Source organism: Chelonoidis abingdonii, chromosome 4, assembly GCF_003597395.2.
Source record: "Chelonoidis abingdonii isolate Lonesome George chromosome 4, CheloAbing_2.0, whole genome shotgun sequence".
Lineage (NCBI taxonomy): Eukaryota > Metazoa > Chordata > Testudines > Testudinidae > Chelonoidis > Chelonoidis abingdonii.
This window is the reverse complement of record NC_133772.1, coordinates 90,858,346-90,885,718: the sequence shown is the minus strand read 5'-3', so window position 1 is coordinate 90,885,718 and position 27,373 is coordinate 90,858,346. Positions and strand designations below refer to the sequence as shown.

At 46.5% G+C, this 27,373-nt stretch overlaps 3 protein-coding genes across 3 annotated transcripts in view; 2 read left to right on the top strand and 1 right to left on the bottom strand.

Annotated features, from left to right (window-relative positions):
- Window positions 1-27,373, top strand: part of CHP1 (calcineurin like EF-hand protein 1) — a 255,811-nt gene that overhangs the window by 64,933 nt on the left and 163,505 nt on the right. The window lies entirely within an intron of this gene.
- OIP5 (Opa interacting protein 5) lies at window positions 13,107-23,923 on the bottom strand. The gene is made up of 5 exons (XM_032769048.2): window positions 23,617-23,923; window positions 22,555-22,621; window positions 20,700-20,822; window positions 19,044-19,125; window positions 13,107-13,941 (listed from the first exon to the last, which is right to left on the bottom strand). The coding sequence occupies exons 1-5, from the start codon at window positions 23,921-23,923 to the stop codon at window positions 13,783-13,785; spliced, it is 738 nt and encodes a 245-aa protein (XP_032624939.1). The 3' UTR covers window positions 13,107-13,782.
- NUSAP1 (nucleolar and spindle associated protein 1) overlaps window positions 24,368-27,373 on the top strand; it is a 56,147-nt gene continuing 53,141 nt past the window's right edge. The window contains exon 1 of the mRNA XM_075065460.1: window positions 24,368-24,516. Within this exon, the coding sequence (XP_074921561.1) occupies window positions 24,424-24,516 (93 nt within the window). The 5' untranslated portion in view covers window positions 24,368-24,423. The remainder of the gene's footprint in view (window positions 24,517-27,373) is intronic.

The following is a 27,373-nucleotide window of genomic DNA, read 5'->3' as shown; positions in this document are numbered from 1 at the left end:
CTCCCATCAGTGCACAGGATAGACATCCTTTGGCAATGAATCAGAGTTGTGTAGTGAAGGAGGCTATTGCCAAGAGGACCCTGCCTCATTTGTTGCAGAAGTTGGAAAGTATACACTGAAAAAGGTAGTGGATGGCAGAAAGAGAAGGGATGGCCTTATGGTTAAGACAATTGAATGCTGTTCTGGAGAACTGGATTCTGTCCTATTCCTGTGATGCTAGGCAAGTCACTAAACAAAAACCACCTTTGAGAAGTTTTTGGGTACCCAGTTTGAGACACCTAGGTGCAAGGAGGTCAGTCTGCATGGGAATCCCCTTCTCACCTCCACCTCCTTTCTCAGCTGGGGGACTCATTTAAAAGATCATACAGATAGGCTCCACTACAGTGGTTCCTACACATCAGTGTCCTCAAACCTCGAGCAGTACCTTAGGCTTTACTTCCAACATCTCATTCAAGGCCAACCACAGTGATGATGGACAACTGAATGAGCATGTACTGTATAATCTGCTAAGGTTATGGAATTAATGCATAGCTCCATGAATACTTATTTCAGCAGTCTCTCTGATGGCATTATAGAACATTGATTGCAGACTTGCTGAGCAGATTTTTCCATCAAGACCACAGGTAAGAGCTGCCTTACCTGGGGTCTTCTGCAGGTAGACTGCTGCCATATTTTCCAACACTAAATGTCATCAGTTCTTAAGGTGGTGGAACATGGTTGCAACTCCCTGGGAGCCCCCTCCTTGCCCTTTGGGTCTCTTATGCACTTTTCCCTTAATTCCACTGATCCACAAAGCCCGGCTCAAACTGAAATGAGAAAGCAGTGACCATTTTCATAGCCCTGATGTGGCTGAGGTATGGCTCCCAGTCCTGACTGATCTGGCAACATGTCTGCCTCTTTGCTTCCCTCTAGTGACAGCCCCACCAACCCAAGGAGCTGAACTCCATAACCCACCCCAACCTATCATCCCTGCACCACAAGGCCTGGCTCCCTGGTGGTTCTCAGGCCTAAAGCAGGGATGTTCTTCTGAAGTCCAGGTCAGTGCTATTGGATAGAAAATTTACCACACAAAAGACTTACCTGCGGAAGTGGAAGCATTTCCGGGAAGTGCACCCAACACTCCATATCTCCTACTCGTGTTCCTGTGATATTTATCCTCAGCTACCTCCTAGACCTGAAATTACTAGGGTTGTCCCTGACCTTGATTCATTTAGCTGCCATCACTGCACGCTATTTGTCAATTGATGGTTACTCAGTCTTCACATATCATACAACAGCAAAAGTCTTCAAGGGACTCCTTAACCTGTTGCCTTCAGTGTGGTAGCCTAGCCTAGCCTACCCTGGGACCTCAATTCAGTGCCTTACATATTAAGGGTACATCTACACTAGAATAAAAGACCCAGGCTGTGGCTGGCCCAGATCATTTGACTCAGGCTCATGGGGCTTAGGCTATAGGCCTAAAAATTGCTATGCAGATGTTTGGTCTCAGGCTAGAACCTGGGCTCCAAGACCTTCCCCCACTTGCAGTGCCCCAGAGCTCAGGCTCCTACCTGAGCCCTAACAGCTGCACAGCAATTTTGCAGCCCCCAGAGCCACTTGACCTGGGCTAGCCATGGGTGTTCAATGTCTGCATAGACATAACCTAACAGGGCCTCCTTTTGAGCCCAAGGTGACCAGCTCACTGCTCTATCTGTCCTTCAGGACTTCATTCCTGGTGGCAATCACCTCAGCCAGGCTAGTGGAACTAGGAGCCCTCAAGCTGACCTCTCCTCCCCCATATAGTAGCCAGACAATTATATTGAATGCCCACCTTCACTTCTACCCTAAAGTGTCAGAGTTCCCCCATCAATCAGGATATTCAATTGCTGGCCTTTTCCCTAAGCCCTGCTTGCTCAGGGAAAAGATCAGGCTGGATGGAAGATGAGCCTAGGCTTCCTACCTTCACTGAACTGAGCTCTTCAGAGTTTCCCCCTGGAGGCTTTTTGTTTCCTTTGCTGAGAGGTCACCTGTCTCCTCTCAGATTTAGTGGTCCTCAGGTTGCATTTTGGCATGCTATGAGTCCACTGGTGTGCACCCCACCTCCTAGAGTCTCACTGCTAACTCTACTAGAGCTCAATCCACTTTCATTGCCCTCCTTAGGAAGGTACCCATTAACGACATTTGCAAGGCTGCCACCTGGCTGTCACTTCACAAGTTTTCACAGCATTATACCTTACTTTGTGCTTGCAGAGTGGACGTGGCCTTTGGTGGGGCTGTTCTACACTGTTGTGGATCCCTCTCCTTGGCACTCTCCTCCTTAAGGTACTGCTCAGGAGTCTTACATGGAGCACCCCAAGGGACAATAACCAAAAAAGGTTACTTACTTTGTACCATAACTGAAGTTTTTGGATATATTTTGTCCCTGTGGGGTGCTCCACTATCCCACTTCTTTCCTCTCTGCTTCAGAATCTACCAAGCTCTACAGCTGAGAAGGAACTGGAATGGTGCAGGTCCTCTCCTCCCTATATGCCCTTGTAGTTAAGCAAAGGGAGATGTACAGCACAGGCACAGACCCCCTTAACACATTTGAGTGCACAGGATTGTGCACATCCCTCATGTGAAGAATCCCTACGGACCAAACATGTCAAAGAATTATTACTGTACAAGTAACCTCTCCTTGCATAGGCCCTCTTAAAAGTGGTAGTTCCTAACTTTTGAGAGCATGACTTTTGCAGTCTATGTTCTTTTAATGTAGCTTATGCATGTGATATACAAAACAGAATAGTGGTTCCCAAAGTGGGGTCCCACCATGTTATGCAGGGGTCTGTCCCTTAAAGAGTATTGCAGTGGCACCAGAATGGCGTTCAGGCACTTTTAGCACATCCTTCGCAGAGTGTTACCTCTTTCGCATGAGAAATCATGCTGGTGGTAGGGGCACTGTGATATTACTAGTACTTGCCCATTCAAGACTACACCATAAAATTGTAGTTACAAGTGAAAAAAGGGTGATGTGATAAAAAAGACTCTGCAGTTATTACAGGTTTGTTTTTGTTTTTTTGTTCCTTTGGGAGTCTTAATTATAAAGAGGTTAGTTTATTTTTAACACAAACAGAATAACATGAAACTTATGTATAAAAAATGAAGAGTCCAGGAAATTTCTTCAGATGCCAAAGGTTGGCAAAAAGTATGGGAAGCACTGAAATAGAATGACCATTTGCCACTCCATAAAAACAGATGAATGTGCAATTGTGGCCTCAGCTAGCATTAGTCATGCCTCCGTATTTATATTTTCCTCATACAAAGCTAACAGGAGATACAATTTTGCTTAGAAACTCCAAAACAGCTAGTTTATGAAAAATGTTGTACCAGAATCATTAGTCTGATTGTTTGCTTTATCAGTCATCTTTTACCACACTGTCCTTGCTCCATTTTCTTCTCATCTTTTGTCTTTAGGGATAAAACTACCAAGCTGTAGCAGTAAGGTGTAGTCTACCTGTTTGCCCTTTACATTAAACACACACCTGTATGGCCTGACTTTCAGAGGTTACTTCAAACAGACCTAGGGGTTCTTAACACCTCTGAAAAATGCCAATAGTCTGTTTCTCCTTTTATGCCAGAAGGCTGGAGATAAACATTCAATTAAGCTTAGTTGTCACTGTCATTCTCCCTTTCAGTTATTTAACCTTCATAGGCAGTATTAAACATGCAAATAGCATGTTAAGAAAAGTTATAGCTCTTTTCAAAGCTTTCCCTGCGCAGATGCATTAGTCTCAACTCTAGAAGTAGAGAATTAACAGCTCAGCTATGTGCAGTATAAATTTCTCCCAGCCCTGACTAAACATTGCACAGTGAAACTGTAAACATTGTAACTGTAGTGTTACAGATAGACTTAACAGGGCTCTCTGTACTCTGAGAAGCAGGAGCAGAATTCTTTAGCAAGCCTTCTGTTACAACAGACTCAGTTCTGCAATAGATCTCTCACACGGTAAACTACATAAAACAAGGAATAGCAGATTGACTGTACATTCAAAATAAGCTGCATATGGTAGTTAGAGTTCTTGGGTGGCAGTGGCTGCTCAGCATTGTGGAACAAGCACAAAGCACTGAATGTTTCTGATAAAATAATTTAATGTTTACACAGTGCAGTGTTTAGGTTAAAAGTGTCAACATCTTATTAAGATGTATGGGGCAGTTCATACATCATACCTATTGTATTAAGTTGTCTGCAGTAATGACTGCCTGAATCTATTAATTTACATTCTTTTCACCTATAGAAGGATTTCTTCACACAGGAGAGTGGGATTTTGTAAGTGGAAACTTAGAACAGGAATGTGCTATAGAATACAGCAGGCTTTAAATGGAACTGAAGAAAAATGTTAAGGTTGAAACAGACAGTCCACAAAGAGGACTGCAGTCTAATCAAGCAGGATTAGTTTCTCCTCAGCACTGGAGGCCAGTGAAGTATAATGGGGAATCAGCATGGCAGAACATCCTCTACTATTTAAGGCATTTCCCATTACAGCATTGTTACAAAGTCATGAGTTTACTAGTCCATGCACAATATCTATTCACTCCACCATAGAAAGAAAGAAAAAGCTAGTTTTACTTGTTCATTGAGCAGTTACTCTTCCCCAGGGAAAGGACAGTTACCTGTTTCATAACTGGCATTCTTCGAGATGTGTTGCTCAGGTGTATTCCATGGTAGGTGTGCGTGCTCGCCATGTGCACCGGTGCCGAGAGTTTTTCCTTTAGCAGTACCTATACAGGGGGAGCACCACTGCAACCCCTGGGGTGGTGCCTCTCTCTAGTGCTATAAGGGGAGCTGTGCACTCCCCCGGCCCTCAGTTCCTTCTTGCCAGACAACTCCAACAGAGGGGAAGGAGGGCAGGATGCGGAATACACCTGAGCAACACATCTCGAAGAACGCCAGTTATGGAACAGGTAACTGTCCTTCCTTCCTTCAAGTGATTGCTCATGTGTATGCCACAGTAGGTGACTCCAAGCTATATCTGATGGAGGTGAGTAGGAGTTTAAGGGTTTCCGGGACGGAGTACCACCCTACTAAACCTGGCATCATCCCATGTTTGGGAGACAATCGTATAATGTGAAGAAAAGGTGTGGACAGAGGACCACGTGGCAGCTCTACATATGTCCTCGATAGGGATGTGAGCTGTACAAGCGGCCGACGAGGCCTGAGCTCTCATAGAATGCGCCTTAATGATAGGCAGCAGGGGAATCCCTACCAGGTCATAACACGTGCATATGCACGAGGTGATCCAGTGGGAAAGGCACTAGGTTGAAATCGGTTGCCCACTCATACGTTCAGCTGACACAACGAACAGCTGCGAGGATTTCCAGAACAGCCTGGTACTGTCCAAGTAAATGGCCAGTGCCCTGTGCACATCTAGCGTGTAGGCAGCATTCCTCATTGGAGGAATGGGGCTTAGGACAGAGTAACGGTAGGAAGATGTCCTGATCCATATGGAAGGCAGAGACCACCTTCGGGAGAAAAGCAGGGTGTGGGCAAAGCTGGACCATATCCTCGTAGAAGACTGTATACGGGGGTTCCAAGGTCAAGGCCCTAAGCTCCAAGACATGAAGAGCTGATGTGATAGCAACAAGGAATGCTACCTTCTATGACAGCTTGGACCAGGAACATGTGGTCAAGGGTTCAAAGGGACGACCCGTGAGGTGGGAGAACACTAGGTTTAGATCCCATTGCAGGACAAGGGGCCTGGCACACAGAAATGAATGATCCCGGCACTTTAAAAAGCAGGTCATATGGTGGGAAAAGACCAAGTGGCTCTGTACCAGGGCGGGTGGAAGGCTGATATGGTTGCCAAATGCAGCCTGACAGAGGCAGGCGCTAGCCCTTGAGTCCTAAGGGACAGGAGATAATCAAGAACGAATTGGAGCGATGCAGATGATGGGGAGGTTCCCCACTACCCTGCCCACGTAGAGAACTTGGACCATTTGGCTAGGTACATCCGTTGTGTGGACAGCTTTCTGCTTCCCAGCAGAACTCGTTTGATGTTTTCTGAACACCTCCCCTCCTCCTCATCTAACCACAGAGCAACCATGCTGTCAGATGACGCACGGCCAGGCTGGGGTGGAGGAGGCATCCCCCTTCCTGAGAAAGGAGATCTCGGCAAAGCGGCAGCCTCCACGGGGGAGCCGCTAGGAGTTGCAGGAGGGTCCCATACCAGTGTTGATGGGCCCAGTCCAGGGCTATGAGGATGACCCGCGTCCTCTCTGGTTTTACTTTTTGCAGTACTTTGCCTATTAGGGGAAAAAGTGGGAAGGCATAGAAAAGTTGGCCTGACCACTGAAGGAAGAAAGCATCCGAAAATCACCCCCCTTCCTGCCCCTCCCCTGGAGCAGAACTAGGGGCAGCGTCAGTTCTGGTCGGTTGCAAAGAGGTCGACCTGGGGAACTCCCCACTCCTGGAAGAGCTGGAGGATGACCTCCCAGTGGAGTGACCACTCATAGTAGTGGGAAAAAACCCTGCTGAGATGATCGGCTCACACGTGGACGCCAGGTAGGTGGAAGGCTCACAGGGAGATATCGTGGGCTACCCAGAACTCCCACGGGCTTAGGGCTTCCAGGCATAGGTCTGAGGAGAGCGTTCCTCCCTGTTTTTGATGTAATATATTGCAGCCATATTGTCCATGAGGACTCTGACCACCTTCCCACAAAGGTGCCCGCTGAAAGCTACGCATGCTAACCGTATTGCCCTGAGCTCCCTGACGTTTATGTGTAGGAATAATTCTGAGGTCAACCATCTCCCTTGTGTTTGAATGTTCCCCATATGGGCTCCCCAGCCCAGGTCTAAGGTATCCGACACCACGTCTAGTGAGGGGGAGATTGCGCAGGTGGGACCACCATTGAAGGGCAGCAACTACCTGGGACAGTATCGTGACAACCTTGTCCAGGCCATCCCAGGCCTGGGAATACTGGGAGGTCAGCCAGAGCTGGAGGGGCCTTATTCTGAGCCTGGCATGGCAAACCACATACGTGCACCCTGCCATGTGCCCGAGTATTTGAAGGCATGCCCTCACCATCGTAAAAGGGAAGGCCCTGACTGAGGCAATGAGACCTTTGAGGGTCTTGAACGTATCTTGGGGAAGAGAGGCTGTAGCCTCTAATGAGTCCAGTAGCGCCCCTATGAATTCTATGCATTGAACTGGAACGAAGTAGACTTGGTCTCGTTCACCACTAGGCCAAGATCTGCGCACACAGACAGAAGTCCCACCTGGGCCTGCACTTGGGACCAGGAGGCACCCTTGAGAAGCCAATCGTACAGATATGGGAAGAACGGCACCCCTCTCCTCCGGAGGTAGGCTGCTATCACCACCATGCATTTGGTGAAAACCCTGGGAGCCGTGGAAAGGCCAAATGGGAGGACGGTGAAGTGGTAATGGTCCCCCCGACCACCAGGAATCAGAGGAAGCGCCTCTGTCCCTTGAATATATGGATGTGGAAATACACTTCCTGGAGGTCCAGGGCCGTGAACCAATCCCCTGGGTCCAGGGAGGGAACAAGAGAGGCCAGGGATACCATCCAGAACCTGTAGTGGACCATAACATTGTTGAGATCCCATAGGTCTAGGATGGGTCTGAGTCTACCTTTCACCTTTGGGATCAGGAAATACCAGGAGTATAAGCCCTTGCCCTGGAATTCTACCAGTACCCTTTCCACTGCCCCCCAGGCGGAGGAGGTGTGCTACCTTCTGGTCTAGAAGGCAGGCATGTTCCAGGTCCCTAAGGCTTAGCCGGGGCATGGGGTGTTGAGGGGGCAGGGGAGTGTGAGGTGAACTGCATCTTGTAGCCCTTGGAGATAGTGTTGAGGACGTATTGGTCCGATATTATATGGGACCACTCCACACGGAAGGCAGATAAACGGTTGCAGAACACAAAATTTATTAACGGGGGGGGGGGGGCGCTTCCCTGGCAACAGGCCTGGTGGCCCCCCGCAAAGAGTCAAAACTGCCTCTTTCCCTGCCTTTTGCCCTTTGAGTGGCCTGGTCATGGGGCTGAGCGGGACTGACCTTGGGACCTACACCTCTGTTACTTCGGTCTCTTGGGCAGGGGCTCGTATCTGCTCTTAGCAAGGGGAGCCAAAGCCTGCAGCCTGGGCTTGTCCGTCGGAGGGACATACAGGCCCAAGCTTTGCAGGGTGGTGTGGGAGTCTTTCATCCCATGCAGGCGGACATCAATTTGGTCCCTGAACAACGCTTTCCCGTCAAAGGGAAGGTGCTGCCTCAAGGACTGGGACTCTGCAGACAGTCTGGACAGGAGAAGCCACGATGTCCTGCATATGGATATGGCGGAGGCTATTGCGCAGGCGGCCGTGTCCGACACCACCTGGAGGGCTGCTTTATCTGCTGCTGCTCCTTCTTCTACCAGAGCCTTGAACTCCTTTTTGTCCCGCTCGGGGAGGAGAGATTCAACCTTTGGTAGGGACCCCCATAGGTTGAAGCCATACCGGCTCAGTAGGGCTTGATAGTTGGCCACCCTGAGCTGGAAACTCGCTGAGGAATAAACCTTCATGCCAAACGTATCCAGTCTCCTGGCATCCTTATCTTTGGGGGTGGGTGCGGGTTTACCATGACGTTCTTGGTGGTTCACTGATTCCACCACCAGGGAGTTAGATGCCGGCTGGGACTACAGGTACTCATGGTCCTTAGCTAGCATGAAATATCTCCGCTTTCTTGGAGATGGGGGCCAAGGAAGCTGGGGTTGCCACAGGGTAGTCGAGATATTGGCTACCTCCTGGTGGAAAGGCAGGGCCACCGAGCCCAGTGTCAGGGACGAGAGCACATTAAAAAGAGTCAGACGCCTCCTCCACTCCTCAGCCCGGAGCTAGAGCTTGGACGCCATCTGCTTAAGGAGCTCCTGGTGAAGCTTGAAGTCCTCCTGTAGGATCGGCAGCGGTGCCATTATGGCCTCCTCCACTGCTGGCAAGGAGACCAGCATGGTGCTTTGGGCAGCGGGGGGTACTGATGGGTTGATGCCCAGGTCTGATTCCAGGTGCGGTGCCGTCGGCTCAAGACCCGTTGACTTTTTCCTCTGCCGAGGAGGGGAGGCCAAAGGAGCCTGAGATGCTCCAGCCACCGAGTGAGATCTCGCCTGGGCAGGCATCTGCGGCCACGGTGCCCATTGACACCACTGCCCCTGCCATGGTGTGCTGTGCCACTGACTGACTTGGGGGCCGAGCAGCGCAGTTTGTTCTCACTGAGCCGCATGACTTGGAGACGAGCAGCTGAGTGCTGATGCTCAGGTCATCATCAACCATACGGTTCCGTAGGAGCAGCGAGAGTGATGGTGCCATCCACGTGACGAGGATCTCACCGAGGATCAGTACCTATCTAAGGTGCTGCTCTTGTACTCACCCCAGCGGTCAGAGCTACGATGCTTCAGTGCCAGAGAATCTCAAGAGGAGTGCCGCGTGCGATACCTGGTAGAGGGGGAACTCGAATTGGAGCGTCTACATTGGTGGCATCGGGATTGGCTCCAGTAGCTGCAGCGTGAAGAGGAGCATCAGCGCCGCTTATCCCAGTGCCTGCATCCCCGGTCGCTGGGCATGAAGGAGCCCTGAGGCTCTTTCACAGGTGGCAAGCCTGTCAGTCTAAGTGAGGTAGAGGGCAGGCGCAGGCTGTGGGAACACCGCGTCGAGCAAGGCAGCGCGCGGTCCTCGGAGCGGGGACAGTGCCGCTTCGGGTAGGGCTGTTGTGCTCCCAGTGGCAGCTTCCCTCAAGACTGGGGGCCCATCTCAGGCGGTGCCCCGGGTACTGGAAGGATTAAGATGTCACGCGTGGCCTGTGCAGCCTCCAGAGTTGATGGCATCCTCACTGCAGGGGAGGCATGCGCGGACGGGACCAGGCTGCTTTGCTCAACACGAGTCAGAGGCCTGGGTCCCCAGGGGGATTGGGGGCTGCCCAGCTTAGGTCCAGCCTCCTATCTTTGTCTCAGCGCCACTGAGTTTCCCCGCTTCTTGAAGGGGGAGCAGTGCTGGCTAGTGGAGGGGACTTCACTCCGTACCAAAGGCACAGTGCCAGGCGCTGAGTCCGTTCACCGTGCCGGTGCTGAGGCCAGCGTTGATTCCATTAGGAGAGCATGAAGTCTAATATCCCTCTCCTTCTTAGTTCGGGGCTTGAATGATCTGCAGATCCTAGAGTGTTCACTTACGTGGGTCTCACCCAAGCAACAGGGACACTGAGTGTGCGGGTCGTTTCTTGGCATAGAACTGCAACAGGAGTCGCATGACTTGAGAAGTCTGGGGCACGGGCCATGCCCCGAGCCCGGACGACTAATTGAAGAAAACTATTTAATTATTGGAAGAACTGTACTACTAAGACTAACTACCGAAGCTGCAGCAAGGCTGAAGCACGAAGTTCCAACTACCTTCACTGGTGGCAAGAAGGAACTGAGGGTGGGGAGAATGCGCAGCTCCCCTTATAGAGCAATATAGAGGCACCACTCCAGGGGTTGCAGCAGTGCTCCCCCAGTATGGGTACTACTAAGGGAAAAACTCCCGGCACTGGTGCATTTGGTGAGCATGCACACCTACTGTGGAATACACATAAGTAATCACTTGAAGTAGTAAAATATTGCAACAGTGCATTATTTCTATAACTGTAGCACCTAGGAGCCCTATTCATGGACCAGGACAGGATCACCCTTGCTGCTGTACAGAGAACAAACAGATGATCCCTGCCCCAAAGAGCTAATATCTGAAACCTGCTCTACACTGAAAAGTTAGCTAGGTTGAGCTAAGTCACGTTAGGGCGGTGAAAATTTTTGCACTATTGTTAGGTCGACCTCCTGCACCCCCCTAGTCCCCGTGTACATGCAGAAGAATTCCTCCATTGACCTAGCTACCACCTCTTGGTATGTAGTTAATCCACCTCTCTACGTGAAACCCCCTTCTGTCGATGTAAGAAGCATCTATGGCTCTACAGCTGCAGAGTAGACATGGCCTAAGACAGTGGTTTTCAACCTGTGATCTGCAGACCTCTGGGAGTCCCCAGACTATGTCTAAGATTTTCAAAGGGGTCCGCACCTCCATTAAAAATTTAGGGGTCTGCAAATAAATTTAAAAAAAGGTTAAAAACCACTGGCCTAAGAGGAGATTTAGACTTACACCAGAGATCAGATCAAGCCCGTTTGATTTACACGAGCTGTAGAATATAATCAGATCTACCGAATTTCAGCTTTCAAAAAATTCTAGCCCTAACCATGGCAAAGATAGTGCTGAATACATGAACAAAATGTAACTGACAGAGGCTTTTCTTCCAAGTTAACAGCAATGAAACAGTGGGTCAATGTGTTGATACCCTTGCTCCCCTATTAGGGTGCTGATTTTGAAACATGGCACTTTTTATAAACATTAACCATTTATTTAATCTTAGCAGACAGGAGGTAGGACTAAAGCCCATGGGAGGTAACTGGAGTTACTGCAGAGATAGAGGGGACAAGAGACAAAGAGGGAGGGGAAATGGAGAAGCGGGGAGAGAACTGGTCTCACAGTTAAGCATTTTTTCAAGACTAATGCTGAATGCAACAGTTAAGAGGCTGAACAAATAACTGCAAAATTAAGTTACAATATTAAGATTATACTCTTGTCCAAAGATCAAGCATAGTTTATTCACATCAAAAGGAGATCAACTATGTATTACTGGTAGTATAGCCTAGACCTTAAAATAGAATTGTCATCTCCACTGCTTGAACAATGCCCAAGAAATTCCCTTATTCCTACACTAGTTAAGTAGTATACAGTAACTTTGGACCTTTAACAAAAATAAGGACTTCTGAAGTATTTGCTATTTAAAAGAACAATTTGTTCTCAGAGGCTCTGACTACAGCTCTTATAGAAGAGGAAATAAAATCTGCTAGTATGAACAAAATAGGTTGTTTGCAGTGTTACTGTAGCTGTGTTAGTCCCTGGATAGGATACAGACAAGGTAGGTCAGGAAATTATTAGATGAACTTCTCCTGGTGAAAGGTACAAGCTTTTAAGCTACACCGAGCTGAAGAAGAGCTCGGTGTAGCTTGAAAGCTTGTACCTTCCACCAGCAGAAGTTGGTCCAATCAAAGAGATTACTGCACCTATCTGGTCTCAAACAAATAGGTTGATATGCAAAATACTTATACAAAAATCTCATGTTTACATCAAACACCTAGTTTTTGACTTCACCTTTAGTTACTAATTCTGTTACTATTGAAAAGTGCTATGATATATTTGAGTATCAGCTCTTGTGATGGTTGTGGAGCATACACAATTATATAGCTTAAAAATGCAGTAAGTAATTTACAAGATTTGAATTTAGCACTAGTTGAGGAGATATTAAGTTCTCCTATTTCAGTCTGAGTACCTTAAAACACAGCTGTTGCTATTCTAGGTTATTGCCAAGTATTTGGTGTAACCAGAATGGATACTGCAAAAGACTTCCTATGATCATTAACCAAAAAACTCCACATGATTTATTATGTGATAGCTGCTGATCCAGACCATTCTAGTATCATGGAATGGGCTGTTTTCCAGCAGTCCCAGACTCCCTTCTCTCGTTTAGAAGTTTGCATTTTTCCTACATAGCTCAGATTTGAGAAAAATCAAACAAACCACTAACTGAAAAAGCATGAGGTATCAGGGTTGCTGAGATCAGCAACTCAGGCCAGAACCAATGCTGATTGTAATCTTTTGCTCATGGCATGGGGCAGGGCGGGGGGAGGAATCACTTATCAATGGAATTAAAATGAGCATGTAAGTACTTTCCCCTCTATGTCTGATAAAAATTTCAGGCATAATTTCCCAACATATTGGAGGCTTTAAAACATAAGTATGCCTTCTGTGGAGGGGGAGTGAAAAGGGAAGCTCATTTCATCTTCCCAGGTATAGAGAGAAGCTTCTACCCCCAGAGCCAGGAAGGAAGAAGAGCCCTCTCACTCTCTCTCCCACATATACTAAATAAATAATAATAATAAAAAAAAAAGTCACAGCAAGAGAAAGAACCCATTCAAGACTCAACAGGAAGACATCTGGATCAAGGCCTAGCTCCTGTGAACATTTCCTCTACATGAAGAGATGATACCAGGGTTTCAGCCCCTACTAAGAACATTGTATAATGGTTGATCTTGAATAACATCACATGGTAGCATATTTTGAATCACTCTCAGGAACTTAAAAGCTTAGTTTCCAACAGCTGGTTTTTAAACCATATATTGCACAGGAAGAACCACAGTAAAAGCTGTATTACACCTCCAAGAGTGGAAGTACTGCAAGGATGAGGTATTTGTTTTGAAGTCTCAGGCCTTGGCTACACTGGCGCTTTACTGCGCTGCAACTTTCTCGCTCAGGGGTGTGAAAAAAACACCCCCGAGGGCTGCAAGATACAGCGCTGTAAAGCGCCAGTGTAAACAGTGCCGCAGCGCTGGGTGTGCGGTTCCCAACGCTGCAAGCTAAACCCCATCAGGATGTGGAGTACGTGCAGCGCTGGGAGAGCTCTCTCCCAGTGCTGGTGCTGCGACCACACTCGCACTTCAAAGCACTGCCGTGGCAGCGCTTTGAAGTTTCAAGTGTAGCCATACCCTCAGAAGGAGGAAACAGTTTCTTGCTCCTCAAAAATCCAGTCCACTTCACTAGTCTGAGCTATATTTCAGCAAAAGCTTTTCACACATAAAACAAAGTGGCAAATTAGCGTTCTCTGACATTTTTCAGGGTGGTGGTGATTTCAAACCACTTTGTTCACCTCAGTGAATAAACCTGCAATGATACACAAATAGCTCCATATTCTATGATGGCATATTAACTGCTTGACTTGATTCCTGCAAACCCTAGCTTTAGGCCAACTGTCCTTGATGCATAGCCCTGCTTGTCAGCCACGGTGATCTGTTGGTTCAGTTCTTCCAGCTTCTTAATCAGTAACTCTAGGCGCCCATGGACCCCCACAAGTTGTTCCTTCAACTAGAAGAAAAAAAAATTAACGGTAGGTAAAGAACAGTTATATACCCTACAGCAGTGCTCCCCAGTGCGGTGCCCGTGGGTGCCATGGCGCCCGCAGGGGCATCTTAATGCGCCCGCGTCCTGGTCCCCGGGAGAGCACCTGCCGGCATTTTGGGGGCGACGCCTCTCGCTGATGCAGATTGCTGTTGACTAGTGACGTCATCAAGAGGCGTCACTCCCGAATTTCGGCAGGGACGCCTCTTGATGACGTCGCTTGTCGCCAGCAAGCGGCGTCATCAAGAGGCGTCAGCATTTCAGCGGGTGCTCCACCACCGCAGTGGTCCTTTGGCTGGCGCCCGCCAGCCAAAAAGGTTGGGAACCACTGCCCTACAGTAACTGTGGTTCTTTGAGATGTGTTGTCCAGATTCTACTGTTGGTGCACCTGTGCCAAAGATCAAATTATTTTTAACAGCAGTGTTTTTTGTAGCTGTGCCTACACTCTGAGTGTCCTCTCGCCCTTACAGCAGAGGGCATAAAGGGGAGAGCAGCCTCAACCACCCTTCACTAATAAGAATCCTATAACAGGACTCTGAATTCGCAGGGAAGGAGGGCAAGGCATGGAATCTGCTGCGTTACTGTAAGGTAAATAATAGGGCTGTCGATTAATTGCAGTTAACTCATGCGATTAACTCAAAAAATTGTGATTAATCACAGTTTTAATCACACTGTTAAACAATAGAATACCAACCGAAATTGATTAAATATTTTTGGATGTTTTTTCTACATTTCAATTACAACACAGTATACAAAGTAGACAGGTCCTCACTCATGTCTTGGAGAGTGCTTGGAGCTGTCTGATATCTGTCATAGTTTGGAATCTCTGTTATGAGGAGGTATGCTCCAACAAGTGTGAAATCTCATCACTTCAATGATGAACTCTATCCTTTGAGTTGGTGCTAGTGTGGATTTGTCTCTGACCTTGAGGCCCAGCGAAATGAAGATTTAAAAGACACATGAAAAGAGCTGATCACTTGCCATGGGGATTTCCCTCAAATGCTCCAGTTTAAATATAGGTATACCTGGATTGTTTGCCTTCTCAGATGAGCTGCCACCATAGTAAGAACTTTGAAGACTCATGGGGCGGTGGAGAGGCCAAAGAGTAGGAACCCTGTATTGTTAATGAGATGCTCCTATGAATCTCAGCTACTTTCTGTGAGCTGAATAAATCTAAGTGTGAAAATAGGCATCCTGAAGTTGAGAACTACAGACCACTGGATCCAAAGAGGGTATGACAGAATCTAGGGCAAGCATGTGGAACATGAAATGATAGATGAAAGCATTAAAACATCAAAGACAGGGAAAGAGAGACCCATTCTCTTCTTCACTTCCTAACCCCAATGGGAATAAAGGCTCTTACCACAGAAATCTGGGGGTATTTCTTCCACAGCTCCCAGTCATATGAGAAACTCGTTGAAGCAGGAGGTAGACTCCCGCATGGGAAGGGTTCCTGAAGAGAGACTAGGAGGGCATTGGAGCAGCTTAAAATTGGAAGTGATACCCATTGATGATTATCTCAAAGACCAATCAGTCTGAGGTTATTCTAACCCAGGCTTCTTGGAAGTAAGGCAGTTGCCAGGCAGGGGTGAAAAAAGAAGGATCTGAAGGTGGTCCAGGCAGCCCCTTGATTTGATTCCTGTGTGATGCCCTAGACTGTGAGGCAGCTGAAGAAGAGGCAGCGGTTTGACCAGGTGAAGTCTCTGCCTCTTTCTTGGGGGCACTGAAAGTCTGAGAATAATATTGTGATAGACAAAATGACCATAGAACAGCTGATGCTTCTGTTGCTCTCTCTTTGAGGCTGTATGTTCCAGTCCCCAGGATTGCAGGATCACTCACAAGTCTTTCTGAGTGGGAAGTGCTCATCTGTGCCACCATTAAATAGCTAGTTTCCCTCAAATGGGAGGTCCTTAGTGGTAACTTGGGAGGAACCCAGATGCTTGCAGCCAAGACTACCTTCTTATTGTAACAGCAGTGGGCATAGTTCTTGCTGCCATATCAGATATATCTAATGCTGCTTAAAATACAAGGCTGCCTATAAGCTGACCTTCTGCCATTAGAGATTTTGAATTCTCTTGGGTCTCCTTCAAGAATTTGAGAAAGTTGGAAAGCCGATCCCAAATCAAAGAATCATATTTTGAGTAGCACCTGGTAATTTGCTATTCTCATCTGGAGGCTCAACAAGTAGACTTTTCGACCAGAGATTGTTTTTTGGCGTCCGTCTCTTGAGGGGTATATTTCAGCTGGCCTTGATGTTTAGGTTTACTTGAAATGCCTATACCATCAGAGTGCCTAAAGTAGGATGCTGATAATATTCAAATCTCATGGCTGATACCTCCAAGAAAACTGATAGGAGGGTACCAGGTAAGTGGAACTGAGGCATGTGTATGCCAAATTATCTTGACTGGTTCAAGCAGTCCAGCACTTATCCTGCAAACTTCATCTTCAAGGAGATGGGTTAATATATTATGGTATCCAGCATCTCCACCATTCATCTCATCAGGTCTTGGAAGACTTTTAGCTCATCTAGTGAGGCAACAGATAGAGGATTAATTGCTTCAGCTGGAGGAGCACAAGGATACAGCATAAAGTGGTTGTTCAGGAGCATGGTTGTCTCCATTATAGTCTTCCTCAACTTTCATAAATTATGGCTAGGATAGGTACTTGTGCAGGTTGGAATTGTTTCTTCGGTGATAAAGCTCTGGCACTGTAGACTGCAAAGGATTTGGACTTCCTAGAATATGGTTTCTCAGTTGAAGGGGACAAATATGGCCAGACCTGGTAAGAGCAGTGGGACGGATGGCACATGGGTGGATACTGCAGGACCCCAATGACTTCCTGACACCCTTCAGAGATTAATCCCCAAACTCCCAGCTCAATTCCCACCGTGCTACCCACAGGGGATCGAAGGGGATGCTCAGAGGAAGAGGCCTGGTGTGTTCCACTGAGTAAGACAAAAAGGAGTGAACCTTTGGGTGAGAAGTTGAGGATTTGGAGACCACCCTTCCAAGTTTCTCAATAAAAGGTGACTCCAGAGCACCAAGAGACCTTGTTTTAGGCCCAGCACTGAAGTTGTACTGAAGAGGCCAGTACTGCATATAGGGCACTCAGTGCTGACAGGTCCTTATGCTGAAAAGGAACCATCATTCTGATTTCAATATGGAGGTACTGAAGCAGGACTCTGATTTCAAGCTTTTAATAGAAGTAGTCTTAAGAAAGGATCTCTGTCTCCTGCTTGGAAAGGGGGTGGCACCTGCCCTGATCCCAGGTGTGGCTCTCCTTGAAGCCCCATTTTGGAAGTAGATGTGAATGTGATGGACAAACCGAACTTAAAAGGTGGCCCAGGAGCTCAGAGTGGTGTCTTGGCTCACTGGGCTTCTGGAGGCCTGTGACTGACCTAATTGGTGAAGTTATGCCAGGGATCTGCCGATCCAATGAGGCTTACATCAACTTTTCCAGGAGGCAGAGCTTAAGCCTTGCCTCCCTCGTATACTGAAGCACATTTAGAAAAAGAGTGGAATAGAGAGCAGCACTCCGAGACGTATCTGCCTGCTAGGCAAATTAGACACCTAGAAATATCCATTAATAATGGGCATTGCAGCATCACAAGAGGGACACATTTTGAACCCTGGTGATTTGATGTCAGGCATTTTAAGGTATTATATGGGAGTATTTTTTTATTTTTTTTAAATAAAACCAGTGGGTAAAAGTAACCTACAGAATAAGTAGTAACTATTGAAATGCTAAAGCTAAAGCCACATAGGATGCAGACACTAAAAACGGGTTCTGTCTTTTAGCCACAGGTGGTAAGAAGGAACTGAGTGATGGTTGAGACTTCTCCACCCTTTTTGTCCCCAACTACAGAGGGCAATAAGACATCCAGGATATAGGTGCAGTAATAAAGGATTCTTTTTAATAGCAGTGTCTGATCTCGCACAAGTGAACGCTCCCCAACGGAATCTGTGTGGACAATTATTTGAAGGACAACCTGAGATACCATCAGGTTACCACTGTAAACAGAGTCCTGCACACATCATTATTTTATGAATGGCAAACATTCCATAAAGAGCTCAATCCTATGATCATTCTAGCAACATCCCTTGTAAGCAAACCTTTCAAAAACAAACATTGTTTGCAATTCTGATCAAACAGCAGCTAGACACCTGCATCTGGACCAGGCCAACCAACTCTGGCTCATAGGGCTCAGGCTGTGAGGTTGTTTCACTGCTGTGTAGACTTCCAGGCTCAGGTTGCAGCCTGAGATGTGGGATCCTCACACCTCGCATGGTCCTCGAGCTCAGACTCCAGCCCAAGCCTGGACGTCTACACAGCAATGAAACAGCCCTGCAGCCCAAACCCAAGTTGACTGGCCCAGGCCAGCTGCAGGGGTATCTAGTTGCTGTGTAGATGTACCCAGAAAGGCCTGAAGAGGACTTGTAGGAGGAGAGAAGTCTTCAAAAAACATATCAGGCCCAATTTCATATTCAGACCAGAAAACAAAGACAAAAGCAGAAGTGGTTTACAACTTAGGAAGAATAAATGTTGAAGAAAAAGCAATATTCAAACTAATATAGGCCTAAAATATAGGGTACTGTAAAAGCAGTTACAGGATTTAAATAGAAGTATCCCCATGAAACTGAAAAACAGTAGAATCAAATTTTACAGTAGCAGCATTCTTCTACATTTAGCATAGCCCAAACGTTGCAATATATGAGAACATAGAAGTCAATTAGATAAGACTGTGACTAATTGTCGTCCATCCTAAGTTTGATGCAGAAAGTAAATGTCAGTGGTGAAGAATAAATTGAAGAAAAACGAATTTCAATAACAGGATGTTGACACAGACAAGAACTATAGGTTAAATTAAACCTGCTTGTGTTCCTTTAATCCCCTTTAAAGATAAGTTGCTGTCCTGTGCCAGAAGAACATGCACATCCATTTGTTCATGGGATTATTAAGCATGACTGTTCTAATAGTTTAGTGTATTTGCGGTGGTGCTGAAAACTTAATTTGTATGAAATTTGCATTTCACTCGTTTTAAACACACAAAAATCACAAAGCAACTTTACTTTTCCCAGGTGTTCCTTTAGGCTCAAAGCAGGAAAGTTCATCTCAAAGGCCTCTATCATGGCTTTAGTTTTTAAGAGATAACTGAAAAACAAAAGTCAAAAGAGAGAGAATAGTAATAAACAAAGAAACATTCATTGTATAAAAAGGTAGTTTATGCAGAAACTAATGCAGGTGCCAAACTATGACCAAAAATAGTCAATGTAATAATTAAATATTAAAATAGAATAAAGCTTTCATCTTCCTCAATTGTTTGATCTCTCTTTCACCAACTACAATTTATAGCTGCCACAGATAGACCCTCAGTCTAAAAAGATCACTTTTACTTGACAACCAGTATGCTATTATAACAATTAGTAAGTTTGACTCAATTCTAGTTAAGTGATATACAATTGTGATATACACCTCTACCTGATATAACACTGTCCTCGGGAGCCAAAAAATCTCACCGCCTTATAGGTGAGACTGTGTTATATTGGGTTTGGTCCGGTACATGTACCGGACTAGACCGGCTTCCCTGGTGGTGATTTAAAGGGCCCAGGGCTCCAGATGCTGCGGGGACCCCCAAGCCTTTTAAATCCCTGCCCGAGCCCCGCTGCCAGAGCTCCAGTGGTGATTTAAAGGGCCCAGGGCTTCCCACAGCGGCTGGAGCCTCTGGCCCTTTAAATCACCACCCGAGCCTGGCTGCCAGAGCCCCAGCGGGGATTTAAAGGGCCCGGTGCTCCAGCTTAAAGCCCTGGTCCCTTTAAATCACCGCTGTAGCTCTGGCAGTGGGGCTTGGGTGGTGATTTAAAGGCCCCGGGGCTCCACACGAATTCGAATATAATGTGGTAAAGCAGCAGGGCTTGGGTGGCGCTTTAAAGGGCCTGGGACTCCCCGCTGCTTTACCATGTTATAGCCGAATTTGGGTTAGAACGTGACCCGATATATCAGGGTAGAGGTGTATTTCTGTATTTTGAGGAACAAAACAGTGTTTATGACTAAGCTGGCTAGAAATAATCTTCAAGCAGTACAGATGTATTAGCTGAGATGTATTAATTTGGAAAGTTGCATTCTCTCTACTTCTATTACCCTTGCAACAGAAAGCAAGGGCAAAATAATTTCTCCAAGTTAAGAATTTACATAGATACTGGAGGTGGAGGTTGCACAACAGTGGCTACATTCTAATGGTGGTATAAGACAGAGTAATATAACGTACATTAATCAATACATTATAAAACTTAGCCAGTGTCATTCTAAACAAAAAGGCTTGTAATGATATTATAATATTTGGAGAAGACAAGTTTCATGTGCCTTCTTATAAGCTTCTCAGCACTACATTAAAAAAAATGTAGAGTAGATTGGTAGCTGAGGATTTTGCTATTTATGGACAAAGTAAGGGCTTCCACAGGAAGCATTTTTATTATTAGAATTCACACAGCTTTTGATTGATCTGCATTTACCACCAGAAAGAGAAACTATGAACAAGCAGTTCAGGGTTTGCTTTGATATCATCAGTTCTCACTGGCAGCAGAAAACACCAACCTGCATTTGCTATTCTTGATTTATAGCAATCAAAATATTATTCATTATACTGGTATTCTTCCCTTCCCATGAAGAGCTCTGCTCTGGACTTAATTTCTAACTCGTCATTATCCATCATATTGGTGTGTACTAACCAGAGGATGTTGTCCTTGAAAAGACAAAAGAGGCCTCGCAGATGAACCAGGGCAGCGAAGGCAGAATAGAGGCTGAAGCCCACCATTAATCCACACGAATGACAGTACAATGCATAGTAAGCACTGAAAGAGAGAAAAGGTTTCAGTAGAGCAGAAGTTTCCAAACTGTAGTCTAAACACTGCTTACTAGTGCCATCAGCACATAACAATAAATGTAGTATTACTTCTCCATATAAGGAAGCACTATAAGAGGAGTCCCATAACCTCTGTGGTAAAATAGTGGGCTAGGCTGTCCGTAAGATAGTCTTTGTATTAAAGGCAGTTACCCACTCAAAAGTTTGGAAAACCCCAGAAGCTGAGGTTAAAATATGGAAACTGAAATCTAACTTAAAAGGTCAGTTCAGGATACCCTGCTGCTACTGAAACACATCTATGAATTTTAAAGAGAAAATTATTTCAGACAGACTTAAAATTGAAAACAAAAAAATACAAATGATGCACAGAGGAAACTGAGGTATGTGAAACCATAACATCATCAACTCATTAGCTATACAACCATTAAGTTTTCCTTTTTGTCCTGTCCCTCCTACCCCACTAGAGTAGAAAAGCTAAAAACAGCCCCAAGAGTGATTTGGGATACACAAATACAGTACCTAACTTAACAGGTAAGAATTACAAGCTGTGTAAGATGCCTATGAAAAATTCACTTCCCCATGGGGAACAGAAAGTAAGTGCCATCACCTTCTGCAGAATACACACTTGCCTTTAAAAAGTTTCTAACCCTTATAATTGTGACAAACCTTCCAAATATGAATCAAGCACAATACAGATACAGGGCTGCCTCCTCAAATTTGGGGGCAGCTCAAGCAACTGCAGCTGCTCAACTATGAAAGTAGCAACCCCTGATTCAAACTCAGTTTCTTATTTTCTTCTATGAAGTCTAGTAAAAACACTGTAAACCATGCTTGACAAAGATACTCTCCTCTAGCCACTTCCCTTTCTGCGGAGTTTTGATGAACTCAAATTATTTCCCCCCATTAGATTCACCCCATAATAGATAAAGAAAAAGCATTACCATATCTGGGTGAACCAACTTCTACTGATTGTTTAATTCATTACCAGCAAAACTTATTCACTTTCACTATTAAAGAATATAAAAAGACTTTCCATCTTAACAGGTATATAAACCGTTTTTTTTTTTTTGGATAGATATTGCTTCCTTGTTTGATTTACTCAAATGATCCCCCCTCCATCTCGAGGGTAAATAGGGCAAAAGCTTAGTTGTACTGGGGGGAGTGAATATAGGCTGTCGATTTACAAAGGCTTTCTCAGTTGAAAAAGCAGTGGACAGGTCCAAAACCAAACTAGATTATTTGTCAATTCTATGAGACACCTCTAAGGCCAGGTCTACACGACGCGCGAAAATCGATTTTAGATACGCAACTTCAGCTACGAGAATAGCGTAGCTGAAATCAATTATCTAAAATCGATCTACTCACCCGTCTTCACCACGCGGGATCGATGTGCGCGGCTTGCCATGTCGATTCCGGAACTCCGTTGGTTTTGGTGGAGTTCTGGAATCAATGTAAGCGTGCTCAGGGATCAATATATCGCGTCTCATCTAGATGCGATATATCGATCCCCGAGCAATCGATTGTAACACGCCGATATGGCGCGTCGTATAGACGTGGCCTAAGAGGGAGCTGGAGGGATTTTAGAAACTTATTTTCTTCTAGCACAAAACACATTTCTAAAATTCAGAAGCAACACATTAATGCCTTTCTGCTCTACTTTGTGAACATCTCAAATTGAGAACTAATACCAAAAGCAAAAAAGCAACATCTGAGGTACCTACCATCCTAGAAGGGGTCCTTCAATACCGATCATTAAAGAATCGTCCAAAACAACATCATTTGTGACTTCTGAAAAGATAAACCCATAGATAATCATAGGGCACTGATCATTCACCAATATTTTTATTTGTCCCCAACACTAAGGTTGTGAACTTTTTATCTTTAAGCTTGGAAGGATTCATTTTTGTTCTATATTTATTTTAACAGAAAAAACATTTTAATCCTAGTAGATTCTTTTTAACATTTGTGTTGACTTAATGTTTGCATTCATCAAAAATTAAAATCCTCCAATGCTGTTATTCAGACTACGTGACTGAATCCCAGATTCAAATATGTTTTGTAATTTTTAATTTGTATAAGCATAATAGAATACTGACTTTTTGCTGGTGCTAGCCACTAGCACAAAAACGGGTCTATTGAAAGACGCACGCAAATTCCACTTTACTGGGAGTATCCTGTAATGGAGCGCGAGGAAAAGGGAAAGGACGGCTCACAGCTGGCAGACAGTGGGGCAGATCTCAGTGGGAATGAAATGAACAGTCGCTGGGCAGTGGCAATATGAGGGGAAGGGAGCAGCTTTACAGCCACATATGTCTCGACTGAGTTTACAGGACTGCTGTTTCACTTGCAAACTGAGTAGAGATGAGAGTGTGACTGTTTTAATGTCACTTCAGAGCGGAATCGAAACTGACGCCACGTTTTATGAAGTCTCCCAACAGTTCGTGCTTTCCGAGCACGCATTAAGGCCATTAAGAAAACAAGGCGCTGCAAGACCCGCACACTCGGGCAGGGATAACCGCCTGATTACGCTGCTCTCCACGGAGGGGATGCTAAGCGCGCAGTTAGACCACTGAGGACCACAACTGCAGCAGCCGCATCCCTCCCCGGAGGCGCACGTCAGCGCCCGTGCCAAGTAGCCCTGCCCTGCCCTGCCCAGCCCCCGAGGCTGACCCGGGGCGCCCACAAGCAACCAGGCCAAGGGAGCGCTGGTGAATCCAGGCCCAGGCTCCGTCCAGTCGCAGCTCCGCTGCCCAGGCACAGAGTCTGGCGCCCCGGGGACTCACTGAAGCAGACGAGGACCCGCAGGCAACGGTCCTCTTGGGCGCAGAGGTGCAGCGAGTCGCTCAGCACGGAGCGGCAGCCCCGGCAGTGGAAGAGGGCGCACTCCTCCAGCCGGAGCCCTCGGCGCAGCAGCGTCCCGCCACCCGGGCTGTTCGGCTCCCGCTGGGGTTTCGCGCCGCGCGGCACGGCCACGTCCTCCCGCGGGGGGCGGCCCCAGTTCCGCAGAACAGGGTCCGGCCGCTCGAAGGTGATGGCGCCGTCAACCTGAGGCTCCTGGAACAACTGCTGGATGCACCTCCGCACAGCCATCTTCTGCTCTCGCGGTGCCTGACCTCCCGCCCGGATTCGAACCCAACGCCCGCCCCCTCGCTATTCCAATTGGAGTACTACCTATAGCTCTGTTCTCCGATTGGGTGAAATACAAGCAATCACTTCACTGGGTGCTCGCAACAGTAAAATAATTTCCTCCGGCCATTGGATGAGTTTGGATACCAATCATTCTTCTTCCCAATCAGATAATGATAATTTGGGATAGGGCGGGGATTTAATTTGATAGACTGTTTACATATGCCAATCGAGTTTAAACAAAACAAATCCCTTTCCCCAGGATGCCATTGGCTGTCGGTGTGTCTCACTGTCCTTCCGCTGGTAAGTGGCTCAGCCAATGATAGGACGCGAAGGGTAAGTTCGAATGATGGGGGGGTCGGACGAAGTAGTTTGGCGTCAGTTGAGCGCGAGATTCGAAGCACGGGCGCGGCGGTTACCGCGGGCCGTGCTCACAGACCGGTCGCTGCCATTGTCCTGCCGCCATGGATCTGCACTCGCTGCCGCAGCTGGAGTCGCTCAAATACAACGAGTTACAGCAGGTGGCCAAGGCTGCCGGCCTCCGGGCCAACCTGAAGGTGAGGGGACGGCGCCCCGGCCAGGGAGAGCCCCCAGCCGCTGGGAAGGGAGATGGGGGTACTCAGGGAGAGGGAATGGCACCGAGGACCGGGCCAGGGGTCTGCTCCCTGAGCGGGGGCTGAGACTGCCGAGCAAAGTTGTGAGCGGGGACCTGGGTTAAGGATGGCGGAGCGGGCGTGGCTGACGCCTGGGTCCCTACCCTAGCAGTGCTCAAGTTCCCTGTGCGGCTGCAGCGAGCGCCTTGGGGACACAGGGTGCACGGGTCACCGCTATGCGTGGAGGCGACCAACTTACAGTCTGATCCTTATTCAACGTGGGTTTACAGGGCGTAGAGGTGGGACCACAGCCCCTAAGCTTCCATGTGAACTTCTAGGACGTAAGAGTGGCCATGCTGGGTTAGTCCAACAGACCATCTAGCCGAGTAGCCTGTCTTCTGACAGTGGCTAATGCCAGGTACTTCCGAGGGAATGAGCAGAACAGGGCAATTCTCAAGTGATCCATTCCCTGGCTGGGCCAGCTAGGCAAAGACTAAGGATAACCAGTGAATGGGTTTGTCTCCCTGCCCATCTTGGCTAATAACCATTGATGGACCTATTCTCCATGAATTTATCTAATTTTTTAACCCAGTTATACATTTAGCCTTCACAACATCCCCTGCTGACAAGTTCCACAGGTTGACTGTGCTTTGTGTGAAGCAGTACTTCCTTATATTATTGTTAAATGTGGTGCCTGTTAATTTAATCGGCCCACTGGTTCTTTTGTTATGTGAATGGGTAAATAACACTTTGTGGAAGGAAAACACAGTCCTCACTCTTAGGTTGTTTTGCAACTTGTCAGGAACATTTTATTCTCAAGCGATTGCAAGGGGGAGAGTGCGGCATGGACAGGGATTCCCCCTTCCTAGGCAGGTCTCTGCCAGATAAACAATTAGGGCAAGTATTTATACCTTTTTGTTACATACAGTAACGATCAACAACGGCATCTGGTTCATATATATTCCTTCCTGATATCTTACTTTTCTCTGCTAGTTCTTACTATAGTCTGTGTTCCAGGCTTATCTAACACAAGGTCAAAACAGCATCTCATACAGTTTTTCCCATTCGCTCAGGCCCTGGCCTGAAGTCTTGCATAGTTAGAGTTAGCCTGACTCTTGCTCTATTCTGATTTGAAAACTCAGATGTCTATATCCAAATTCCCTTTGTCCACTTCCACAACTTCCTTATTTGCTTTCTCCACCCCATTCATAGACATCTATCAGAGTCCCTCTTAGTAATCTCTTTTCCAAGCTGAAAAGTCCTATTTAATCTCTCCTCATATGGAAGGTGTTCCACATCCTTAATCATTTTTGTTGTCCTTCTCTGTACCTTTTCTATTTCTAATATGTGTTTTATGAGATGGGGCAACCAGAATTGCCTGCAGTATTCAAGGTATGGGCATACCATGGATTTATACAGTGGCATGATATTTACTTCTTATTGCCTATCCCTTTCCTAATGTTTTCTAACATCCTGTTAGTTTTTTTTGACTGCTGCTGCACATTGAGTAGATGGTTTTCCGGGAACTATAAACAATAACTCCGAAATCTCTTTCTTGAGCAGTAACAGTTGATTCAGACCCCATCATTTTGTATATTTAGTTGGGATTATATTTTCCAATATGCATTGCTTTGCAATTATCAACATTGAATTTCATATGACATTTTGTTGCCCAGTCACCCAGTTTTATGAGAGCCCTTTGTAACTCTTTGCCATCTGCTTTGGACTTAGCTCTCTTGAGTAATTTTTTTATCATCTGCAAACTTTGTCACCTCCCAATTTACCCCTTTTTCCAGATCATTCATGAATATGTTGAACAGCACTGATCCCAGTACAGATCCTTGAGAGACACCACTATTTACTTCTGTCCATTCAGAAAACTGACCATTTATTCCTCCCTTTTTCCCCTGTCTTTTAACCAGTCACTGATCCATGAGAGGAGCTTTCATCTTTTCCCATGACTGCTTAGTTTGCTTAAGAGCCTTTGGTGTGAGACCTTGTCAAAGGCTTTCTAAAAGTCAAAGTACACTATATCCACAGGATTCTCTGTGTCTGCATGTTTGTTGACTCCCCTCAAAGAATTCTGTGCTCTGCTATTTCTGATTCCTCCCACCCCCTACATCTCAGTAACTTGCAACACAATGCCAGATGTGTTTCTGGCTATAAAGAAGGTGCTGTCAAAGGCACAAAGTAATCTGGAGGGAAGCATTGCTTCCCACCTGTCTGTCCGCTGTTATGTGATAGATAACATCAGGCACATGCAGGGTGTGTTGGTTTTTTGCAGTTGATAGTGACCCCTTGTGGTGGGTGGTACGCTTATCCAGAAAGCACACATTCTCATCACTAGCTGACTTCCATGGAAAACATCACTGGAGGAACTACAGTGCACAGACCTTGGCAGCTATTGGGGAGCAGCTCAAAGCTGTAGACTAAACCATAGGTATACTGATGCTTCCCCTAAAGACACAAGGAGAGGGGATGTGCACCATCATGGTTACGGGGCTAGCTGCACCTCTGTCCTCTTTTTGGCCTCTCTGAGGGTACGTCTACACTATGGGATTATTCTGATTTTACATAAACTGGTTTTATAAAACAGATTGTATAAAGTCGAGTGCACGCAGCCACACTAAGCACTTTAATTCGGCGATGTGCGTCCATGGTCCGAGGCTAGTGTCGATTTCCGGAGCGTTGCACTGTGGGTAGCTATTCCATAGCTATCCCATAATTCTCGCAGTCTCCCCTGCCCCTTAGAATTCTGGGTTGAGAGCCCAGTGGCTGATGGGGCAAAAATCATTGTCGCGGGTGGTTCTGGGTAAATGTC